General features: G+C 43.4%; 1 protein-coding gene across 1 annotated transcript in view; it reads right to left on the bottom strand.

The window, feature by feature from the left end:
• si:ch211-246m6.5 (von Willebrand factor D and EGF domain-containing protein) overlaps positions 1 to 22,906 on the bottom strand; it is a 44,954-nt gene extending 22,048 nt beyond the window's left edge. The window contains 17 exon segments of the mRNA XM_012851685.3: positions 855 to 959; positions 1,042 to 1,203; positions 1,292 to 1,428; positions 2,571 to 3,469; positions 3,592 to 3,794; positions 3,921 to 4,194; positions 4,279 to 4,352; positions 4,651 to 4,868; positions 7,257 to 7,398; positions 7,474 to 7,563; positions 9,123 to 9,355; positions 9,444 to 9,509; positions 9,586 to 9,814; positions 11,331 to 11,515; positions 18,640 to 18,759; positions 18,762 to 19,011; positions 22,889 to 22,906. Coding sequence (XP_012707139.2) covers positions 855 to 959; positions 1,042 to 1,203; positions 1,292 to 1,428; positions 2,571 to 3,469; positions 3,592 to 3,794; positions 3,921 to 4,194; positions 4,279 to 4,352; positions 4,651 to 4,868; positions 7,257 to 7,398; positions 7,474 to 7,563; positions 9,123 to 9,355; positions 9,444 to 9,509; positions 9,586 to 9,814; positions 11,331 to 11,515; positions 18,640 to 18,759; positions 18,762 to 19,011; positions 22,889 to 22,906 — 3,405 coding nt within the window.
• Between the last annotated feature and the right edge of the window lie 2,111 nt (positions 22,907 to 25,017).

Below are 25,017 nucleotides of genomic sequence, written 5' to 3'. Positions count from 1 at the left end.
CCAGATAAGTGGAGCATAGGAACTAAAAGCTGCTTCTCCATGTTTAGTTCTGGTTCTAGGTATGCAGAGAAGGCTGGAGTCAGAAGACCTGAGTGGTCTGGAGAGTTTATACACTGATAACAAGTCTGTGATGTATTTAGGTGCTAAGCCATTTAGGGATTTATAGACTAACAGGAGTATTTTAAAGTCTATTCTCTGAGATACAGGGAGCCAGTGTAAGGACTTTGGAACTGGGGTGATGTTCTCTACTTTCTTAGTCCTAGTGAGGACGCGGGCAGCAGCGTTCTGGATCAGCTGCAGCTGTCTGATCCACTTTTTAGGAAGACCTGTGAAAACACCGCTGCAGTAATCTATTCTACTAAAAATAAACGCATGGATTAGTTTTTCCAGATCCTGCTGAGACATCAGTCCTTTAATCCTGGAAATGTTCTTCAGTTGATAGAAAGCTGACCTTGTAATTGTGCTTGACTGATTTTTAATGAGAAACAAAAGCAATCCACAATTTATTTGCGTGACAGATTCTTGAGTTTTAAAGTCTGGGTTAATGGACACTTGACTTTACAAGGAATTCCTGTTGATTTTCCTTGCATTCTGTGACTTTCACATGTCTCCCACAACTCAACTGAAAGGTCTCGATGCGGACGGACGATTGAAACCGATCCTGCAATGTTACGCCCCTGAAATATCTTGGGTCACAAACCCATACCAACTATTAACTGTAAGCCACAATAAGAGACTGTGGATTGAATGTGACATAGGACAAATCTGCAGGTGATCCCCTAGAAGCACATCACCTTCTCACGCTGTTCTATTCCATTGGGGAGATAGGTGATGAGAAAACGTAAAGAAGTTACCTTTAACTTACAGAGGCCTGAGTACGATGCCTCACAGACCTGGCAAACACCATCGTAAATGGTCAGCATCTTCGCCTGGCTGTACTGGAAGCCATCATTGGTCACCTGGAATCACAATACAGGCCACAATAAATATGTACTTTGGGAAAACGGAAAACAACCAGAAACTGCAGGTAAATGTAAATGCCTTAATCTCCCATCGTGCGTATGGTTTGTCGTCCATCATGAAGTCCTCTGTATTGATAGCAGCGCTGCTCAGTGATGGAACAGCACAGTCCAAGGTCCTCGAGCTGAGGAAGGTGGCCCTTGTCTTCTGCTGCTCCTCTGCAATCCAAGCGTTGTTTATGTACTGTAGAGGAAGTTCAGAAAATTAGTAATTATGTTGTTTTTTCTTCCTGAGGGCTGTTAGCTCAACATACAACTTTGCCTTTGCTCGCCTTCAGTCGTGTGGTTAAGCAGCTCAGGTCAGCAGAGTCGATGAAGCCGAGGCCAAAAACTCGAACGCTGCGACAGTCAAAGGTTCGGATGTCGCATAATCCACCATTTTCCAAATCGGTTATCTCAATTGGCTGGCCTATCGAAAGAGTTGTTTGTTCACTGGATTGGAAATATGTCTTTAAACAACACCATTTAGATTTTAGCCACCAGGTCCTCTCATCCTGTAACTTTCAGGTTTAGCACCGCTGAAGGCTGCTGGCAACAGTGCACTGTCAAAAAATTAAACAGTCTCCCTCTATGTTTTGGAATCTGATAGCAGACCACTTTGGACCAGCAGATTGAAAAGGCATCAAATTCTTTGTAAAGACAAGGCCACATTTACCCCTCTAGATTATTCTCGGAGTCTCCCATTGAAGTGAGAGGACGAGGATGAGGCAGAGCCAGAGAGAAGGGGAGCTCCAGGAGCCGAGGAAGAGTAGGACGGTGTTAGACAGGCTCAATCAATCTGAATATGAAAGGCTGAAGGAACTTCATCTGAGCAGATGAAGTAATTTCTTTCTTAATAGAAGGTACACCTGGTCTGGCGTTCTGTTTACTGTGACATCATCCAGGTGAGGCAGATCATCTGCTATTACCATCTAACATAGAAAGTACTCCTGGTTCAATGTGAGCTTCTGTGCTTTCTGTGTCTCTGCTCTGTCTTCTCTAAGCCCCAGTGGGTCGAGGCAGATGAGCGTTCACACTGAGCCTGGTTCTGGTTCTGCTGGAGGTTTTTTACTTCCTGTTAAAGGGGAGTTTTCCTCTCCACTGTCACTTCATGCATGCTCAGTATGAGGGATTGCTGCAAAGCCATCAATAATGCAGACGACTGTCCACTGTGGCTCTACGCTCTTTCAGGAGGAGTGAATGCTGCTTGGAGAGACTTGATGCAACCTACTGGGTTTCCTTAGAGAGGAAACTTTCTGACCAATCTGGAGGATCTGATTGAATTTGACTTTAGAAAGTGCCTTGAGATGACATGTATCATGAATTGGTCCATTAAAATTGAATAGACAATTGTTTGAGAAGGGCATCCTGCACTGAGCATCCATACTAGCCAAGAGCTGTATATTGACCTAGAAAATAATTTAATGTATCTCAAGTCAAGTTAATACTTGGGTCAAAACTTACATGGTGCTGCTTTAAAATGAACACTTAAGGGTCTCAAATGTTTTGCATTGATGTTTACATGACTCACCCATCTCAGAAAACATTAAAGGACTATCCACAGATACTTACTGATGGCCAGGCTGCAGTCATGGTTGCTATAAGTTGGATAACACTGGCAGCCCCACTCGGTACACTCTCCATTTCCGTTGCACAAGTTTGGGCAGCGCAATGCCATTACAACTTCCCCAGAAGCACCTGAAGTATGAACCTCCACGGCTCGTTGGGTCCGGTTCTCCAGCAGCTGCCTTTCACATTCGTTCTCCAGAAAGGGCAGGAGTGCTTCCTCCCAGTCCAGGTCATCCTTCAACTGCAGGTCCATCATACAGAGATCCACTGCTTCCTCAAGCCAGCGTCCAAGCAGACCTCTGCACACGGCACCAACAGTGGAGTTGACCAAGGCCCTCTGGCATACCTCCAAGGCTTTGGTTGATGTCAGCCCAGTTGGTGTAGGCCACTGGGGTTGAGCATTCGGTCTAGCTTCTGCCATGTGATCCTCAGGAAAAAAGTAGGCAAGACTTTCCAAATCTGCTTGGCTCAGGCTTTGAGCAGCGAAGATGGGCTGAAAGTCAAATGGGGCCTCTCTCTTTGCCCTGTCAGTTGAAAGCAGCAGGTCTTCCCTCAACTCCCCATCCAGTTCAAAATCATCACCGTGTTGATTTTTCTCTCGTTTAAGCCACAGGTGCCTCCCCTCCAGAGGATAATTACTCAAAGCAGACATTTCTAGGATGCTTTCCTCTCTTTCGGGGCTCTTGATGTATTCCACTGTTGTATCCATGGAAGGAAACACAGATGTGTAATCCACATTATCGTATGCTGTGCATTCAGAGTGAGCAAGAGGGCTGTACACCATCCCTCTGCTATGTTGTTGAGTAGGGGTATACTCTCTGCGACATTGACAAAAAGGCCTCCTGGCTTTGTGCATGATCACAGGGCTGGTGCTGTCAAATAAGCTCTCACCAGGAGCTATCCTAACACAAAAGACGGAAAAACCATAATATCAAATAACTTCTGTGAGACGCATCACAGAATCAGAAACTTCGATAGAATGAGATCTTGAGTAAAGACCTTTTCTCAATTTTAAATTGCTGACCTCCAGTCCTCGATGAAGCGATCCAATTCATCAAGACCATAAACGCCGCCGTTGGACCCGTGAAAGTCATTGTTGCTGTTGCGGTCAAAGGTTCCACACAGTCCCTGAGTGTTGCTGAAGTCAACGCTTGGGGCTCGGACAGACAGGCTCATCCCCCAGTCACTCACATCTGCCCTGACAAAGGCCCCCGAGGGTAAGATCAACTAGACCAGGAGAGTCATAACCAACACAAAGTTAACATGGGTGTATATAAAGTAAATATCCATCATGCACGAGACAATTTAAGCACAGATGATGTGAAAACACTGATAAAATGTTCAGATACCTACGGTGACCTTCTTTCCCTGGTGGGACTCTAGGACCCTCACCCGAGTACCGTCACCACCAAGGTTCTTCACAATAAGCTGCGGTCGAGTTTCTTGAAGTTGGCCATTGCACATGTCAAGGATTGCTATGTCATTCCCCTCTTGGACAGCAACGCCACAGTTGCAGGCGACTGAGTAGTGTCTGCTGCCACAGTCCCACTGGCGAGACTGGACCTCAAACCTCCTGGCTAGACTTCGGTACAGAACAAATGTGCCAGTATGGTGGTTCTCATAACGCCTGAAGACAGCAGATTTGAGAAACAGATATACAACTAACAGGGCTAATTTGTTTTTGAGGACCCCCTTTGGAGGTGTTAATTACCTGCGATCAAACGTGATGAAATGTGGGTCAGTCAAAGAGTAACAAATGGAACTGGGAATGTCTTGGACCATAACCTGGAGGAAGAGCAGATAAAGGAGGATACCCATTTTAGACCTCAGGGTTTGATTTCATAGAAGAGGTGGGGTGCATGCTGGACACGTTGCGAACTCAACAATCATGGATGCAATTTGTTAGGCGCAACAGAAACAGGGAGGTGCCAATGTGGACCACAGGAAGAAGCGGAGTACTGGGGCAAGAACACGCCGAGAAAACATGCAAACTCCAATACAAAAGGCCGTCAATGGGGTTTTAACCTAGAAACGAATTGCTGTAAGAATCAGCCCCACATAGTCATGATAAAAGTAGATTCACCTTCAGAGATGTTGGGGTATAGCTCCTCCAGAGTCTTGGTGCATTGGGTCCAGGCAAGGCAGAAACCAGGCTCAGTCGATTCCCATCACGTGTGAAATCTGTCACAGCTGTGAGGAAAAATGTTGCACTGCCGCAGGTGCTGTTGCTGCAGGTTTGTGGCTTGATCTCCACCTGGCAGGCAGATAGGACCACATTGGGGACTTCATGCCTAAGGCTGTCTGTGGATGTCAACACCGTGTTGGGTTAGCATTGACAGACGGCACAGATGTCTACTGGAGCATAATCATGACTTCTCAGCAGGCATTGATGTGATGATTTACAGGATCATAACACAAAAACATGGGTACCAGTAAAAAGTCTTTGTTTAAGGCTTTCATTTTTAGCAATAAAATGCAAAAATATCCTTTTTGTTTAAAATTGCCTTCAACTGTCCTAGTTAACTGAATCACCACTTTTTTGTTCTATTTTCTATCTATATTTTATTCCTACTTGCTCTTATTCTGTTTTATTTTGCTATATTTTAATCATGTAAAGCACTTTGCATTGTCTTTGTACTGAATTGTGCTATATAAATAAATTTGCCTTGCCTTGCCTTTTTTGATTCCCGTTTTTTCAGTTTACTGACCCTTTTATGATAATATATAGATACATTTTTGCTTTCTTTGCCTTTTTTTCATTTAGATATTTAAACGTGTCAAGGCGATTCAATAGTGGTTGTTTTTTAACTAAAAGGGCATTTTCACCATTGAACATGAAGTAAATTAACCTGACATAAGCAGCACTTTGACACTCCCATTATTGTCCCTCAACCACTTGAGACTCAATAATTTCAGTCAATTTTTCTGGCTTTTTCATGCCTGAAAATGATCAGTTTCTCCTCAAACACATGTTTTTCTTTCTCCTGAAAGAGCTATAAATTGACAGTTGATCAAACATACGTTTGAAGAGAAACTTCTGTGGCTTTTTTCAAATGTCTCTAAAAGCATATGTTTGGACTAAAGTTCTCGGGTCTTAAGAGATTTATAAAGCATAATTAGTGGAAAATATCTGGTTAGAATGGTCCATTCATAAAAACTACCAGTGGACCAAAAAATAATGCCTACTAGTTGAGGTTCAGTTGCTGCAATTTGTCCCGTATGAAACTGGAGGTCTGGTGCTAAGACTACCGTTCATGTTTGCTACCCCTCCATTGTTCCTTGGGTCACAATAGAGATATCTGGGCTATTCTTGCAACCTAGTCTGCATCTTTTTTTGCCATGATTTAACATATTTCCAAAATTGGGGTTACCTAGTTAAATATCTTGAGCTAATGGTTCGACCAGGTGAAGCGAGGCATCCACCAGAACATCGGCAGCTTCATCACATAAAGTTACTCGCTGAGGTGTTGTCATTGCATGTCTGCATTCAGCTTTGGACAGTGCCACTAGTTGCATCAGAGAGTTAGAGACCTGTACTTGAAGTGTTGTAGCATCTTCTTGTCACACAAAAGTTTATTTATGCTTTAATTTCAGGCAGGTCACATATTCTGTAAGTATGACATCATCTGCATAGAGGAGCATCTGTGAGTGAAAAACAAAGCAATTGGACTTGTTTTTCGTAGTTGAAGATGTTTCGCTTCCTCTCCAGGAAGCTTTCTCAATTCAAAAAGTCTGGAGTAATGTGGAGTACCAAGCTTTATACTACTGCCCAAACAAAGGCCTTGTAATGGCTTAGATAACATGCAAATTCAACCGTAACAGGTCCACCCCTTAGAAATGGGCGGTTGTTGAAGCCATTAAGCCAGCAGATGGATTGACCTGTTACGGTTGAATTTGGTCAATCCGTAACAGGTCAATCCATCTGCTGGCTTAATGGCTTCAACAACCGCCCATTTCTAAGGGGTGGACCTGTTACGGTTGAATTTGCATGTTATCTAAGCCATTACAAGGCCTTTGTTGGGCAGTAGTATAAAGCTTGGTACTCCACATTACTCCAGACTTTTTGAATTGAGAAAGCTTCCTGGAGAGGAAGCAAAACGTCTTCAACGATGAAAAACAAGTCCAGTTGCTTTGTTTTTTACGTTTTTTGGAATGACCATGACCTGGATGACTGAGAATCTTCACCAGCATACCTGAGTGACGTTTTGATAGGTCAGTGTCAAGGCAGGAACCAATGGATATGTTCAAAAGTGGACATATCTTTACAGGGTGCTGTACAGGAGGCGGCCTTAATTTGCGTACTCTTCTTGGAGATTGCGCCGTTGTTAGGTTCTCATCCCAATTTAACTTTGTTTCCTTTTATTAACCTTCCTCATTTATAAACATCCCTTAATAAACGCACAAGCATTTAACTGCAGCTGGTTAATTGCCCCAAAAACTCAACAATAATTTAATAAGGTAGTTTTGCTGGATACAATCAGTTCCTGTGATCTCTCCTTTGGTGGTTGTTGGGAAAAAAAATCCAATTAAAACCATGTTATGTAGGAGTATGTTTGGTCAGTTGTGTGCTGTAGTGAGATTTATTCACTGCCAAAGTTTTTAAAATAATTTTCTATGCATTATTTCCTTTACTTGCTGAAAAAACAGATGATATGCAGATGTTATCCTGCCTATCCTAACCGATCTGACCTGGGTCCTGGACACTCAGAGCCAGAGGGACTCCACACTGGTGGCCAGGGTCGGAGCTGAAGCAGCGAATGGGAACTGTGCTGTGGACGGTGACCTCATGCTCCTTGTTGTTCTCCGCTATACGAAGAGAGTCTGGAGAAAACTGAGGAAAATCAAGAGTTTAGCTGCCGAAGAAGTCGTTTTTATCGCCGAGAACTTGGAAGAACCCAACGTGTACCTTCAGTCCAGCGTAGAAACTTTCACTTTCTTTTGCGGAGGATCTGGTGTTGTTGGCGTTAACTTTGAAAGCTGACACACTGCACGAGAACTGCAAGGAAAAGCAAAAGATTTGTCAGAGTTGAACAGAGAAATGCTGATAATGTAACGACTTGATGTTCACAAATTCCTCCAGCAAATGAGAGCTGGCTGTTTGGAAATCAGTGACCGCTATCGTTGGAAACAGGAAACAGACCATTTACTGGATCTAGTCGAACGCTTCTTTGAGGCAACTCCAGCTGGAAGATGTACGTGTGATGATCTCCTTCATGCTTTCTGCTCAGATTGCGCTTTACAAGAAACAATCCATCGTCGCTCAAGATTTAAAACGTGGCTGATGATCCTGTCCTGCAGGGGCGACCTCAGCCGTCCGATTGTTTGTTTAAACTATTCAACTAAAGTTAGCAGAAAAGTTGAGCAGCCAGAAGATGAAAGGAGTAATAAAAATACTAAAGTTTCCTTTAATTCTTATATTTTCCCTTCAATACTGTTAAATACTGTTGTTTTCTCTGTTTAACTTTTCTTTTTCTCATCCTCTTCCTTCCTTACCTTCCTTTTCTCCTTTTTCTTCCACATTCTCCCTTTTATTATTTTCTTTACTTATGTTTCCTTGCACTCAACTGCTGTTTGCTGCTTATTCTTTCCTTTTTCTTATTCTTTTTATGTTTATTTCTATATTTTGAATTTATGTAGCCTGCTTTCCATAGCCCCTTGTTTGCTTCTTATATTCTTTCCTTGTCCCATTTCCCTTCGTTTGGTTATCCTCTGTCGTTTTTATCCCTCCTATTCAGATCCATCCCTTTGTTGCCATATAAATTCTTTCCTTTAATTTTTTGTTTATTTCTTTACTTGCAGTATAGATTTAGTTTACCCTTCCATACTCTTTAATATCTTTCCTTTTTTTCAGTCAGTGGGACGCGTTTCTATGCATCGTACTTCTCAAGTGCGATGCAGATGGAAATATGAACCAGACGTACTAATCTTCTAGTTCCTTTCCAAAAGTCTTATTAAACAATTAAGCAGTAAAAACACAGATCAAAATCTTCTGCCAAAAAACAACAACCTTAAAGCATAAAACTAGCCGAATCGGTGGGTTTAGACTCTGTTCCAGATATGCGTGTTGCCCTTGCAGGTGGTCATGGGCTCACTCAGTGGGAAGCTGTAAATATATAACGTGTCCTCATTTCCTGCTCATGAAGCCTCAGCCCTTTTCCATTATTATTCCATTTCCGGTTCGGCTACTCCGCTTGTTGTGATGTTCTCTAACGCTCATCTGCCTTCGGAAAAGGTGTCGTCCACCATCCGCCTGTTTCCAATAGCTTCCCTGGAATCCACTGTGAAGATTTTCAGCCGAGGTAAATGAAACCCACATGCATCGCGGCTCTCCCAAGCTGCGTCTGATTTAACTTCTCCACCTTACACTTGCTCTCTCCTAGCTCAATCTGAGAGACGCCGGCCGCCTGCTTTTACTTTCTGAGGCCCAAACATGGCAAAGAAATTAAAGCGGGGTCAGAGTGATCCGTGTCTCATGCTGTCCGCTCGACGGCCGGAGCCTCGCACATGTGCTCCCCCCTCCCTCCAATGATCCCAGCACAGTCTGGGGGGAATTACCGTTTCTCCCAGCCTGAAGTGAACGCCATCCATCTCCACCAGGGAGAAGGGCTTCAGCGTGGATTCCTGCCTGATCTCGGCCTTCATCTTGTTGCCGATGTGTCTGGCCCAAACCACCTGGAAGCCCAGCGTCCGGCTCCAGGGCGGCGGGACGAAGGCGCACCGGAGGTGGACGCTGTGTCCAACCAGCTCTGCGGTGATCACCGGTCGGGTCGGCAAAGACGGCACCGGAGCTGGGAACACATATGCTCTACGGTGTTTTCCAGTAATAGGAGTGGCTTGCAAAAGATGCATTTTAATATTTTCCAAAAAACCCCATACCTTTGCATTGACCGTCGACTTCCACTTCTCCTGTCAGGCAGACCCTGGATCCCAACTCTGGAGCAACTAAGACACGAGTTTAAGTGGCTACCTGGCCATCGTCAGAGTCAAGAACACAGAACCCCCCCCCCACGGTGTTCACCTTTGGCGCAGTATCCCATGCAGCCCTGCGTCGGCTGCAGGTAGTAGACCAGGAAGTCGCCGCAGTTCCTCACCGTGACGGGGATGCGGAAGAGGCAGCAGTCTTTGGCGCTGCCGTGGAAGAACTGCCAGGTGGCGCAGGCGGAGAGCTGGCGGACCCGGCCCGGTCCCGGCAGAGAGGTGTCCTTCAACGACAGCCAGATGGGAGCCTGGGTGCCACAGCGGTTCATCTGCAGGAGGAGAGGAGAGGGGATCGCAGCAGAACCCGTCATTATCTGCAGGAGGAGGTTGTTGTTGCTCACGCCTGGGCCGAAGGTGCTAATTAAAGCAGTCTGCCGACTTAATAAGCACCGTGACGACGTTAACGTCTGCAGTGGCTTGAGCTGTTCAGAAATCTTGGCTTTCACAGTCTACGCAGTTTTGGCCGTTTTTAACCAATAGCTCTTAATTGTGACATTAGGTTGAGATGCTGCCTCTCGACGGGTGGGAAAGCTGCACCCACTGGGGTCCCAACATGGTTCCCAGACGAAGGGGGGGAGGCATATTGGACCAGAGTGAGCACTTCTTAATAACGCTGTGTACCTCTTCATAGAAGGTACACCTGGTCTGGCGTTCTGTTAGTTGTGACATCATCTGGGGAAGACAGATCACCTGCTATTTCCATCTAACATAGAAGTTACTCCTTGGTCAATGTGTGCTTCTGTGCTTTCTGTGTCTCTGCTCTGTCTTCTCTAACATAGAAAGTACTCCTTGGTCAATGTGTGCTTCTGTGCTTTCTGTGTCTCTGCTATGTCTTCTCTAACATAGAAAGTACACCTGGGTCAATGTAAGCTTCTGTGATTTCTGTGTCTCTGCTTTGTCATCTCTAACATAGAAAGTACACCTGGGTCAATGTTAGCTTCTGTGCTTTCTGTGTCTCTGCTTTGTCTTCTCTAACGTAGAAAGTACTCCTTGGTCAATGTGTGCTTCTGTGCTTTCTGTGTCTCTGCTTTGTCTTCTCTAACATAGAAAGTACTCCTGGGTCAATGTAAGCATCTGCGCTTTCTGTGTCTCTGCTCTGTCTTTTCTAACATAGAAAGTACTCCTGGGTCAATGTGAGCTTCTGTCCTTTCTGTGTCTCTGCTCTGTCTTCTCTAACATAGAAAGTACTCCTGGGTCAATGTAAGTATCTGTCCTTTCTGTGTCTCTGCTCTGTCTTCTCTAACATAGAAAGTACTCCTGGGTCAATGTGAGCTTCTGTGCTTTCTGTGTCTCTGCTTTGTCTTCTCTAACATAGAAAGTACACCTGGGTCAATGTGTGCTTCTGTGCTTTCTGTGTCTCTGCTCTGTCTTCTCTAACCTCCAGTGGGTCGAGGCAGTTGAGCGTTCGCACTGAGCCTGGTTCTGGTTCTGCTGGAGGTTTTCCTCCCTGTTAATGGGGAGTTTTCCTCTCCACTGTCGCTTCATGCATGCTCAGTATGAGGGATTGCTGCAAAGCCATCAACAATGCAGACGACTGTCCACTGTGGCTCTACGCTCTTTCAGGAGGAGTGAATGCTGCTTGGAGAGACTTGATGCAACCTGCTGGGTTTCCTTAGAGAGGAAACTTTCTGACCAACCTGGAGGATCTGATGGAGTCTGACTTGGGAAAGTTCCTTGAGATGACGTGTTTCATGAATTGGTGCTACATAAATAAAATTATGAGTAGCTCCGCGTAACGGCCTGCTGTTTGAGTCCTTAGCAATTCTTGCAGTTCTAATGTCTTACCTCAACGCAGCTGGTCGGCATCTCTGCCGGCTTGCCGTTGATCCGGAACCGGTACCAGCCGGGAAACAGCGAGTGATCGCAGATCAGGTCTTGGATGGCCGTGTTCTGGATCTCTGTGGAGTCAAAGTCGACGCTGCGGTATGGGCTGCGTAAGATCCGGTGTCCTCCAGGGTAACACTCCGGAGCTGTGAAAGGTGATGCTTATAATCTTAAATCAGAATCAATCCACCTACAATCCCTTCCTTGAACTCTTTATCTACGCCAGAGTCCTGCGGTTCTGCTTGTACAGGACGGATCTGATGATGACAGACAAAACAAACCAGAACACGAGGAAATCAGCACATGGATTTCGGACTCTACGGCTTTATTGGGGCTTTATTTCTCTCCCATCAGTGACTTCATCAGGGCTGTTGTGTATTTTTTTTTAGACGGTTGAACATCTGGGCTCCTAATGTTCAGTAAATGAAATCCTGCTGAGAGCGTTGGGAAAAGCCAGAATGTGATGAAACTCAATGTGACCGGATGCGTTTCTTTAAAGTCTAATTCACGCCCAGACGTGTTTCATAATCAGGAACTGGACCGCCACCATATCATAGAGGAATCCCAACTTTGGGATATAAAATACATACAACTGGTTTTAGTTAACATGTTTTGGCTTCTACATTAGTCCATGTTGATACAAGTGGGTTGATCACACAAAGGAATGTTTCAATTTAGATGTAATTTGATGTGGAAACAATTACATTTGGAGGAAAATGGCTTAGATCAGGGGTGTCAAACATACGGCCCGCGGGCCGTATGTTTGACACCCCTTATGTGGCAATAAGAATTGTTGTCTTAATGCCAAAAAGAGCTAATCAGATTTGACTTTCACAAGTGGAGCAGTACTGCTTTTGCCATAGTGCTCCGCTTGATTTATGAATGTGAATAGTTTTATTATGATTCATGCGGGGAATATCTCAAATGATATGGACACTACAATGGGAAAGTAGGAGAGGAAAGGAAGAACAAGAAGAAAAAAGGAAAAGGTGAAAGAAAGAGGAGATAAAAGGAAGAGAATGATAAAACAATTATTGAATAAACACATGTACTTTGTTTAATTGAAAATCTGCAGTTCCTATATTGTCCACGAGGGGCGCTGTGTTTTAATCAGCAGATGGTAGCACTGAGCTTCAGATGTGGAAAATTGATTTTAAATCATTTCATAATTATTATCTGTTTTATGTATTTTGTCATGCAGGACAGTGTTTTTAAGTACAAAAAAATGTGAATAAATGTTTTTCAACATTGTACAATCACTGTGATCAGTTCTTATGCATAATGCATTTAAGTAAATGTTTAACTGAGTAAAAGTATTGTTGAAATTGCACATACTTTTCTTAAAAACGCTGAGGTTATTCATAATATATTGTGTAAAAGTGAAATGAATTTAATATAAAAATCAACAACAAGTCCACTTTTATTAGTTCTATTTAATCTTGCAATGAGTTTACTCGTGTGGCCCTCTTGAGATCAGATTAAGCTGAATGCGGCCCCTCAACCAAAATGAGTTTGAAGCCCTGGCCTAGACAGTCAAACTGAGGTATCGGAGGGCATGATTAGTGGTATTAGGAACGAATCTAATTGGTTTCAGAATGGAGGCATCTGTCTATCCAACATGGTGGATAACTTCACAGTAGGTTTCATGCAGATCCAGAATGTAATACAAATAAAACTCCAAAGGCGATGGCGATCTCCTCTGCCCGACATCCTCTGCCCGGATCAACTGCAATCTGGTTCTAGAACAGCTTCTTGAAGGGGAACGCACACCGGAGGGCTCTGGGTCTTTTGACAACCTTTAAACACATTGGACGGGTCACGCTGGACTGCACCGGAAGAGAACAAATCGCTCTTTCTGGAGATTTTAGCTAGATGCGGGTCTCCATTTATGCCCGTGGATGGCATAGCTGCCAATAAGAAGCACAATAATGTATTTATTACAGTAAAATGAATCTAGTACACAGTAAAATGTTCCCTATGTAATTCTTTGGAACAACTTCAACAAAATAGCTTAGCGATCCTTCTTTATATCGCCACTTAAGCTTCTCACCAGAGTAGACAATGTCATGACAAATCCACCTCCAGGCGATGCATGTTTCGCAGTTTTGCCTAACGAAGTCCACTCACCCTCTCCAGTGCCCTTTCTAGAGGTACCAGCAACTTGTGCGTTAAAGTTTCGCCCAGCAGCTTCCTTTTGGTTGTCTAACCTGGTGGTAAAATGTGTTTTTTGCTGAGTCTAAGCCTCAAACCACTCAACTGAGTCCGTTTGCCGCTGCAGAACAGCAGTTCTACACCAAGCCCGTTTCCTGGCCTCACTTTATCTCTAAGGTTGGGTCCAGCACCAACATTTCTTAAGATGATCCGTCTATTGCGTGTGTCCATCTCAAGCTTCCCCCTACCGTCTGGAAGTTGTTCACTGGCACATCCCACTGGGAACAGAACCCAGAGTTTACTATACGGGCTATAGATCTCCTCTGGCCCGCAAACACCCAGGGATCCACTTGAATGGGCTGGATCGACTCCAGGAAGAGAACGTCTGGGTTTGGCTACTATAGGCCCAACTTCTGCAAGCTACCAAAGTTCGTGTCTCTGTACACTCAGAGAAACAGTTCATCATAATGCCAGGGACCCAGAACACAGGGTCCAATCTGGACCTAATTTGTGCCAGATGCAGCCTGGAGATGCCTTCAAATGAGAAAGAAACAATAAATTACATAATCAGAGCTGGTGTTGATGCACTCTCAGGCTTTTGGAGAATTATTCCACAATTAGGGGATGGTAGCGTTAGACTGCTGGAGTTTAATGTAGGTCGTTGTTTTTGGGTTTGCACAAGGCCAGATGGACCTTGAGATGAACAAAACCGATTTCTAAATGCTTGCAAAAACGTTGGACATGGAGAAATACTTGATCCTGCAACAAGTACACAACCAATTTTAGTCGGTAAGTAGGAATGTCAAACTTTTCCATCTCTTATGAAGAGAAAACGTGTCAGAAATGGGCACAAAAAAGCAAAATATCAGCCTCTACACAGCCTAGGCAGAAACAAAAACTACATTCAGAAGTCACTGAGAAAGATGGCTGGGCTTTATTTGCAATGACTCAACGATTGTCCAGGCATTAAAGTTGTTTGGCAAGCACATGTTCAATGTTCCTTAAATGAGCAACAAGTTAACATCCGAATGTCCGAATGTCTCAGGGCCAGAATTAGGGTTGATTTGAGGAGCAGGAAGTTTCCTTCTCACCCCCTCAGGTGACACGAGTTCCCAGGAATAACAGACATTCCTCTCAGCTCGCCCCAGGAAATGATGCTCAGACCAAATGGGCTGTAACCCACGGTGAAGACGACCCTCTGATGTCCCGAGGTGGCTGAGTGAGACGGTCAAAGCTGTCAGCGGAGGGGACAAACCAAGTGGACTTGTTTCCTTTGTTTGACTTGGAGTAAAGACGCCCAGGATGTGTTAAAACCCCTGAAAGCTGCGAAGCGACGGAACACAGCCACAGCCGGTGATCCCGGCCCCAAACAAGGCCGGTTGTCACGTTGACAGCTCCTTTAAAGCGAGCGCTGTTGTTTAGACTGTCGCCCTTCTGAGCGCACAGCCAGTCTGGAAGCTCCGCTGGAGAGACGCCGGGTCAGAGGTTGTCTAAACACCCAACGTCTTCAGGGAGGATGAGTGTCGACCAGATTGGGTCGGCTGGCTAAACCCCCTGGCTTAGTGGCTCCACAGGAGGAGGGGGCGGGGGGGGCTAATGAACCAGACCCCCGGAGAGAGAAACGGGGGCCGCCAGCAGCCCAGATGTGCGGGAACGAAGATTGGTTTGAGATAAGAGTGTTGGGTCTGTTTCCCAGGGGGCTTGTCGGCTGGTTCAGGAGGGAAGCAGTTTTGTTGGGGTTAATTTAAGGTTAGGATTGGTTTTGGGTCAAGAAAGTCGAAAGGTTCCTACTTCAGCCGACACATAAATGAGCTGATGTTGTCTCAATGCTGGACTTATTCACTTAGGAGTCAGAGAAAATGGAAAATGATGCATAAGGTAGGAGAAAAAGTGGATACTTGGTGTCCAATGCTCTCATTCATTCGCCTATAGGCCGACCTGCAACACTGCTTCAGTTTCTCCTTCTCCTCCATCAAATTTAACCATTATTTTTTTCATTTTGTAGTAAATAGGTCCAAAAATCTCCAGTGACTTGATCTAAAGCCGATTGGGGAGCACCCTCATAGTGACCTCGTCCAAATGAAGCGAGCCAAGTGAAAGAAACTTTTCCACACTGCAAAAATAGAACTAAAAATAAGTAAATATTTTTTGAAATGAGTGTATTTGTCCTTGATTAGAGCTGGTAAATAAGACTTTTTGCCAATGGAATGAGATTTTTCCACTTAAAATAGGAACAATTCCTCTCCATCATCTTATTTCAAGTGCAGGATATCTAATTATCTTATTTTAGGGGTAAAAATACTCATTCCATTGGCAAATGGTCTTATTTACTGGCTCAAATAGAGGACAAATAGACTAACTTTAAGAACATTTTACTTGTTTTTAGATCCGTTTTTGCAGTGCAGATCTTTTTTCTGCATTCTGGAAATACGCAGAAAATAAAATCCAGACTGAGAAAAAGGAAATCAATGAACCCAAATAATTTCTTTAAGAAACCTTCGAGGCCTTTCATCCTAATGTGCGGTTTTATCTTACATTGTTCAGACCCTAAAACATGATGTGTGCATTTGATTGCTGAACTGCTGGAAATGGTTGAATACACAATAAAATACTGAATAATAAATAGTTCTTTGAAAGTGTCAGGTTAATGTTTCCAAGATGGCAGGTCCAACCTTTTATAAATGTTCTTTAAAGAAAATATCCGAGCTTTAGATGCTGTTCTGGGTGTTTCTGTGACCTCCAGGGTAAGAAGCTGATGCTCTCTACGAGTAATTTTCTTTGGCTTCTCCTCAGAACGTTCTCCACCATTCCATGTTCTCTCCATCTGTTGATAACGGTTCTTAAGGGTGGTTCTCTGACGTTCCAATGCCTTAGAAAGGACTTCAGAGACTGATACATGTCAACAACTTTGTTTCTCATCTGTAATTGAACTTCTTTAGGCCCGCATTGTGTTGCTTTTTGGGATCGTTTAGCCTACTTCGTGTTGTCAGGCAGGTTCCGCTAAGGCGCTAACTAAGGCTACGTTCACACTGCAGGTCTTAATGCTCAATTCTGATTTTTTTGTGAAATCAGATTTTTTTTGCGTGTCCGTTCACATTTCCAAATATATGCGACTTGTATGTGATCTCCTGTGTGAACTGAACGCGTTCAACTGAAGTGTCCCGCATGCGCACTCGAGGACGTGATGACGTCACACGTAGCAAGCGTCCTCAGTGTTTGCGGAAGTAAACATGGATTATACTGCTGGCGCGCATTTTGCGGTCATTAATTTATTTTCTAACCGGAGCTTTCTCTCCACTGACTGCTCTTCTCATTGTAGTCCGCTATGGGTGTCGTCTTTCTTCCCGCTTCTGCATAGCAGGACGCAGAATAGTGACGTTTGTCGAGTATCGGTGACGTACAGGTCGGATAAATGCGACCCGGCCGTACAGACACAGGTCGCATTTGAAAAGATCAGATACGTATCGGATTCAGGACCACATATCCAAGTGGCCTGGGTCGCATTTGAAAAATTCTGATCTGTGTTGTTCAGACTGTCATAAAAAGATCAGATCCAGGTCGCATATGGGCAAAAAAAATCAGAATTGGGTCACTTCAGGCTGCAGCCTTGGTTCCAGAGGTCAGAAAGTGATCAGGCTTGGGTGTGGCGGGTTAAACTGAACCAATAAAATGTGGTTAATGACGGTTAACCTCTGGGGGCAAGTAGATACAATCTTTTAACTGATTTATGCTTTTAGACGACTGAACAAAATCCTTTCTGATACTTTCCCGCTGATAATTTGGAGTTTTTAACAAGTTGTTAAAGAGCTGCTTAGACCAAAATATGCGCTGAACCCGTTCCAGTCTGCAGAAAAGTCATCTGATCCTAATTTTGTCTGAAGTCCTGCTAGTTTGAGCTTCGCAGACAGACAGTTATTGCTCCCCGCGGGTCACAGAAAATTACTCCAACTCGTCCCGCTGTGTTACCAGAGTCACGTTAAACTTTGGTTTGGCTCGGGAAAGTTTGTTGTTCTCACAACAGGCCTGCAGGACGGGTTCATTTCATGAGCCGGGACCCCCCCAGCACCACTTAACGTGTACTATTATCAGCTTTGATCTGTTCCGGGACGACCTGCAGACGAAGACCTTCAACCTTTTGACGACAGCTCAGCAGAAAAGTTTTAATTTGCCTAAAATTTACTCGTGTTTGGAGCTGCAGAGCTGTTCTGTACTGAGACAAAGTCCGCCTAACACCGTGTGAAGGACTGGGCTTTATTCATTCAATTAAAACCGGTCAAGAGACTCCTTATTTTACCGAAGCTAATTGTTTCAAAGTTTGTTTTGGTCAAACCCAAACAGGGATCGAGACCTTCTGACCTCCAAATAAGTTAAAAACACTTTTTTAACCGGGTTCTTGCCTCTTTTAAAGACCATCTGAGGCGAGGAGACATGTGTGCAGGAGTCCTGATCCTATTATCTATGCCACCGGGTTCTGCACTGCAAAAATAGAACTAAATAAGTAGAAGTTTCTTGAAATGAATGTATTTACCCTTGATTTGAGCAGGTAAATAAGATTATCTGCCAATGGAATGAGTATTTTTACCCCTAAAATAAGATAATTAGATATATTGCCTTTAAAATAAGATGATGAAGATGAATTGTTCCTATTTAAAGTGCAAAAATCTTATTCCATTGGCAAATAATCTTATTTACCTGCTCAAATCAAGGAAAAATACTCTAATTTCAAGAAAATGTTTCTTATTTTTAGTTCTATTTTTGCAGTGTGGATCGGGTGTCTGAGACGTACACTGCAAAAATGAAACTAAAATTAAGTCAAATTTTCTTGAAATGAGTGTATGTGTCCTTGATTTGAGCAGCTAAATAAGATGATTTGCCACTGGAATGAGATTTTTGTACTTAAAATAGGAATAAACTCATCCCCATTATCTTATTTAGAGTGCAGAATAACTAATTATCATATTTTAGGGGTCAAAATACTAATTTCATTGGCAGATAATCTTATTTACAGGCTCAAATCAAGGACAAATACACTAATTTCAAGAAAATTTTACTTCTTTTTAGTTCTGTTTTTGCAGTGTAAGGCTGCATGCATGCATGGTGTTGCTTCCGCTGCACCTACCGTGTTGTGCAAGCGCTCCTGACTGCGCGGCCCAAAGCAGCACGATGCGTAACCATCCCAGAACCGAAGCCGAGGCGCAACAATCCATATGTGCAGGGCGGGCAGATGCAGCGGCAGCCACTCAGTCTCTCTGGCCCATCGGAGGTGGAGGGGAGAGGTTGCAAAAGCGGCGCAGACCTCTCTGTCAACTGGAGGAAGAGAGGCTGAAATGTGCGCCGCGCTCTCTGGAGACTGGCTTTGAGATGAAGGAGGAGGAGGAGGAGGAGGAGGAGGAGGCAGGACAGAGCTTGTTCCTGGAGGAGGGTCTGAACATCTCCAACAGTTCTCCTCCCAGGCTTGGTTCCTTTCTCTGCCTTTTCCGAACTTCAAGCACTGACGTACAGTGTTCACACATCTTCAGGTTTTCACCGTTTCTGTCCTTTTACTGCTGCACACATTGATGACTTTAATAGTTTTCCAGTGGAAAAAGTAAATGATGCATTTTCATGCAGCTTCTCTCATTCTGTTGCCCCTGAATAAAAGTTAACGCCAGCAATTGCCTTCAGAAGTCCTGTAATTAGTAAACAAAGTGTAGTTTAATCTCAGTAGTGTGATTCTGATGCGGGCGGCGTGACTCTTCACCCAGGGCGCCACTGCATCAGGGGGCGGCGCGTTGTGCTACATTATGGCTACATTATGCAGGTGGGAGAAGTTGCTGAATCAGCGCTAATTTTTAAAATTTTACGTTTCTTCTCTGAATTCGATCAGCACCAGTTCAAACCCTGTTTTTTTTTGGCTTAGATCAGGGCTGTCAAACTCATTTCTATATGGGGCCACTTTGGCGTCATGAAGTCATGAAAAGGGCCGGTTGCACGTGTATAGACGATACTTTTCATTTCATAATCTCATTCCAGTTCACATAGAAGTATAAAAATGCACAGTAACATAAAAATAGCACCCTTAGGCCAAGTTTATACAGTTTATCTGCAAGAAAAGTTGATATTGGGGTGAGTTACACTTACAGGAGGCACAGTTTTAGCCACTTTATACTCTTTAAAAGGATATATGTCTCTACTTTATGACATGATATGCCTTTTTTTTGGCTCTTGAGGGCCCGGATAATTTACCTTGACGGGCCGGATTCGGCCCGCGGGCCTTGAGTTTGACACCTGTGGCTTAGATGGAGCCGAAAGCGACTCTTCACAGAGAAGTCAAAGCGCTGACCAGTCTTTTAAATATCCTTCAGGTTTGTGAGACTGATGGGGAGATTTTAGGTTTTATCAGAAAACGGCAAATGATTATTTCCTGTCAAGCATGAAGTGCCGTTTTTCCCACTAGTGTGTTTTCGCCGTGAGGGTGGCAGCATCATGCTGTGGGGCTGCTTTCCCTCAGCATGGCCAGGGAAGCCGGTCAGCGATGGTCTGGATGGAGATGAATCCAGGACAATCCTGGCAGAAGACCTGAGGCCGGGTTCACCTTCCAGCAGGACAACCATCCTGAACATACAGCTACATACTATGTGATTAATAATTTTTTTAGGATATGCATGGCCTAGTCAAAGTCCAGACCTGAATCTCCCTCAGGATCTGTGATAAGTGCAGACGAGCTGGTTACAGTTAGCTTTACAAATATGCTAATATTTTACACTGTTCTTGTGCTTTCGACTCGTTAATATCAGAAACCAAAGCATCAGTGATCAGGGTTGTAGAAAAAAGGCGCTGCACACCGCCGGTCAGCTGGCCGCTAAACCTTGGTTGCTGCTTTTAAAGGGAATACGCTGAGCTGTTTCGAAACACTTTCAGCCTTCAGAAGCAGACGTTCACGTTGTCGAACGAAGAAAACCCGCATTACCTACAAGGAAGTCATCTGTAACTAATATATTAGTCAGCAGTAGATAACAGCAGCGTTCCTGTTTAAAACTGAAGCGATTATATAAAGTTATGGTCATGGCAAAGCTGACCAAAAGTTTCTCCTAAAGTACTGGTTTAACGTTTTTCAGGAGAATGAGGGTTTGATCCTCCGCTCCACAATGCATCTCTCTCTCTGGGAAACCGTGCGCCGTTCTTACAGCTTCCTGCTGCTGAACACTGCAAAAACAGAACTAAAAAGAAGTAAAATTTTCTTGAAACAAGTGTATTTGTCCTTGATTTGAGCAGGTAAATAAGATTATCTGCCAATGTAATGAGTATTTAGACCCCTAAAATAAGATAATTAGTTATTCTGCCCTCTAAATAAGATGATGAAGATGAGTTATTCCTATTTTAAGTACAAAAATCTTATTCCATAGGCAAATCATCTTATTTAGCTGCTCAAATCAAGGACAAATACACTAATTTAAAAAAAAAAGTACTTATTTTTAGTTTAATTTTTGCAGTGAAGCCTTCTGGTCCATGTTCTGCACTGCAAAAACGGATCTAAAATTAAGTAAAATGTTCTTAAAATTAGTGTATTTATCCTTGATTTGATCAGGTAAATAAGATTATCTGCCAATGGAATGAGTATTTTTACCCCTAAAATAAAATAATTAGACACACTGCACTTGAAATAAGATGATTGAGATGAATTGTTCCTATTTTAAGTGCAAAATTCTTATTCCATTGGCTTTACCTGCTCAAATCAAGGACAAATACACAGATTTTAAGAACATTTTACTTATTTCTAGTTCCGTTTTTGCAGTGTGTATCTACAGGCCGCTCTAAATCGTCTGCATGTGGATCAAACCCAGGGTTCTCTGGGTGTATTTGGCAGAAAGCCGTATAAAAAAAACAACATAAAACTTCCCACCTGCGGCTGCCAGCCATGAAACACTGATGTCTGATTGAGTTCAGTCCTGATTTCTCATTTCTTTCACTGTTGTTTTGGTTAAAAAAAACCCAAAAAAACAAAAATAAAACCTGCCAGAATTAAAAGGTCCAAACAAGGACGTTGGATTTAAAATTCAATTTAATTAAGCTATACAAAGTTTTAGTCAATTAGAGGAAGTCATCATGTGACTGCATGCAGTCTGTGACTGGGCTGATGTCTCTGCAGGGGGGGGGGGGCTCCTGACTGGAGTAAATATCAGGTGCTGGGGGCCACAGAGAGGAAAAAAAAAACCTGCATACCTTTCCACTAAGTAAAAGGCCTGAGCGCAGCAGCAGGTGTGCTGAACTCGCCCTCTCATTGAGAGCTCACTGAGACTCTGTGAGAAAGTCACAGCTTTTCACCCCAAAGCTGAAAAAAAAAAACTTTGGTTGTTATGATGACCAAAGTTAAAAAACTACAAACTATTGAAGTTTCTCAACGCTGTTTGTTCTTCTGGAATAACCCAGTGGCTCTATTTTCATTGGTGCATTAAATACGGTGAATATGTGTAAACTAAACTCTTAAATTCGGTTTGAAAGGTTTGAGAATTTTTATTTTCATAAAATTCTCACATCAATGATATAATTGATGTTAAGCGTCTGCACTGCAAAAACAGAACTAAAAATAAGTCAAATTTTCTTGAAATGAGCGTATTTGTCCTAGATTTGAGCAGGTGCATTAAATTATCTGCCAATGGAATGAGTATTTTGACCCCTAAAAAAAGATAATTAGTTATTCTGCCCTCTAAATAAGATGAGTTATTCCTGTTTAAGTACAAAAATCTCATTCCATTGGCAAATCATCTTATTTACTTGCTCAAATCAAGGACAAATACACTAATTTCAAGTAAATTTAACTTATTTTTAGTTAAAGTTTTGCAGTGTGCTTTTTTTTTAAATGGGAAACTGACTAAATGACTATGAAGACGAAAAAAAGGCGTTCTGAACATGAAATCGCTTTTATTTATTTTATTTACCCATCATCTGCACACGTCCATCAGAATAAAAAGGCTTCTGTTTAAAAATCCTTTTCTTACACTAAAATCTTATTCTTTTGTTTTAAAACACCGTATTCCCTGCAAGTATTTTTTTTAAAAACAGCTGGATTAGCAAACAGGCTAGATGTGCAGTGCATTGTGGGAAAGCGCTGACTTTAACAAACCAAAACAAAGTTTGGGTCTCTTCTCATCTGTTGTGTTTGATGCAGCATGTCTGAGGAGGCTCAGCCGTCTCTGTCCTGTGGCTGAAGAAAGAACCCGCTCTGCCTCCTCCTTTGATTTCAGGGCCCTGAGGAACGGTGGCGGGGGGGGGAAAGGAGCCCAGCGTTGGCCCCTGACTGCTTCCAGATGTCCCCCGGCCTCGTGTTCCTGTGAGAACAACGTTTCAGGAGTCCACCAGCATCTTGGGCCCACGTTGTCTCCTCAGACCTGAGTCGCCTCAGACATGTCCGCCTGCCTGTGGGAACGTGAGCCGCTTCCTCGTTTCTTTCCAGGCTCCTCGCAGGAGGTTCTGTTGAGCCGGTCTGTGGTTCTGGTTGAGAGAGAGAGAGCCACCCGAATGAAGCTGAAGGCTTCTGCAGAGTCTCTCTTTTGCAGGTCCACCAGGTTCTGCAGCAGCTTTTTCCCCTGTTGCCATCAGACTGTTGAACTGCTGAACTCTAAATCAGACTCTGCACCACATCTGTACATCGGCGGCACGACAAATGCCGCCGGACTCTTAGTTTCCCTTTACACAACGGAAATGCCTTTTTGCACCATTATTTTGCACATTAAAAATGGTTTGTAAGTTCTCCTGCACAATGTGACGGCACACTGTCTTTCTCCTGCACTGTTAAACGTTAACATTATGTTCACTGCTGCGCTTTATGTTGCAATGTTGCAACCTGGAATCTGACTATACTCCTATAAGCTGTATGCAACCAAATGTCGTCCTGTATGCACCCTGTAGTGTACACACAAAATGACAAATAAAGTTGTCTAAGTCTACGTTTCTGGCTGCTTTTCCCAGACGACTTTGTGTCTGCGGACCTTCTTCGCTTTGGAGCGTCTCCTTACTGAGAAGTGCCTCATGAATAACCTCGCCTTGCCTTGGATGCTCCAGTAACAGCCTGACCACCAGGTCGGTGACACCGCTAATGCCCATCCATGGGCTGCATGTGTCCTCCTCAGAGCCCAGAGGGAGGTGTGGTCCACGCCTCCTACTGGCTGGACTTTACTGGCCTCTAGTGGACGGACAGTAGAACTCCACCTTCCCATGTTTTCACGGCCAACTCCAAGGCTCTGTACTGGAATGATGCATGTTGTTCTAGGGCTGGACGATATAGAGGAAAAAGCATATTGATAAAATATAAATCATATCGATAATTAACAAATTCAAAGCATATATTTTAAGTGCAGCCCTGGCCATTTTATGCTGTTGCTTAGCGACTTATTTTTAGATAAAGACGCACAAACACTGAATTTAAACTCAACCCTTTATTCAACCAACTTTATTTTTTACCAAAACTACAAGTTTTTGAAAAAACATTAAAAACAACGTGTGCTCTAGTCTGAACTCTATGAAGGGGGAGGGGCGTTTCTGGGTCTGCGTTGTGATTGGTTTGGAGGATGTAATGACTGTAATAATAATCTACATGGCTAGAATGCAAAAAGAAGGAAAATTGTTGTTCTGTTGAACTTTTTATTGACCCTTGTTTTCTTTCATCGATATAAAACAATCGATCGATATGTATCGTTATTGAATTATCGTCCAGCGCTGTGTTGTTCATCCACCAAACCACTTTGGTTCCAACGTGCCGGCCTGTGAGGGATTTACCCCCTCACTTATTGTTGTAAACGGGCATTTTCTGTCTTTTAATAAAGAAATTGTAATTTGGGGAAGGTTTAAGTCTTTGTCTTTATACATGTAACTTTAAGAACTTATTTCTTTTGTTCTCACCACTCTCTTTTTCTTTGAGGTCACCTGGTCAGGTGTTGCCATGGAAGCGCGCCCATGAGCAATGCTGACAAGGACCTGGTGTTTCCAATTAGCCTCATAAAAGGAAATCCATACTGCCTTAAGAGGGAGGGGAGGTGTTTTGGGTTTGGTTTGGATTTGGATTATTCTTTATCTTTAATCTGTTTAAGATGGATGTGACAGATTTTTGTTTTGTTTTCCTCTAGAGGTTTAATTTAGTTGATTGTTTCCCAAATAGCAAATGTAAATGTTGTAAATGTTTCCACCCATGTAATTAGAGATGGTACAGGCTGATGCTTTTAAAAGCTGGGTTGTTTAAACATGGGTGTGTCTTTTTTTTTCTTTTTTTTTTTTGTTTGTGCTTCTGCAGTGATTGGAAAAAGTGGAATCTCTGCTCCTCTGCTTTAAAATGCCACAAGGTTTTTGCCGGTGTCTGCAAACCTTACACGGCCCTACATGTCCAATCTTAATTGCTTATAAAACATAAACGCTGTCAAAAGCCTGGTTTTCCTCTCTGTGCCTTGGAATATGCTGACTGGGTTTACAGCGGCATCAAAGATTACACGCTAGAAGGGTTAGAGCTCGCCTCTCCTTTCATCTA

Source organism: Fundulus heteroclitus, chromosome 24, assembly GCF_011125445.2.
Source record: "Fundulus heteroclitus isolate FHET01 chromosome 24, MU-UCD_Fhet_4.1, whole genome shotgun sequence".
Taxonomy (NCBI): domain Eukaryota; kingdom Metazoa; phylum Chordata; class Actinopteri; order Cyprinodontiformes; family Fundulidae; genus Fundulus; species Fundulus heteroclitus.
Note: the sequence above shows the minus strand (reverse complement) of the source record. Positions and strands in the feature narration are given on the sequence as shown.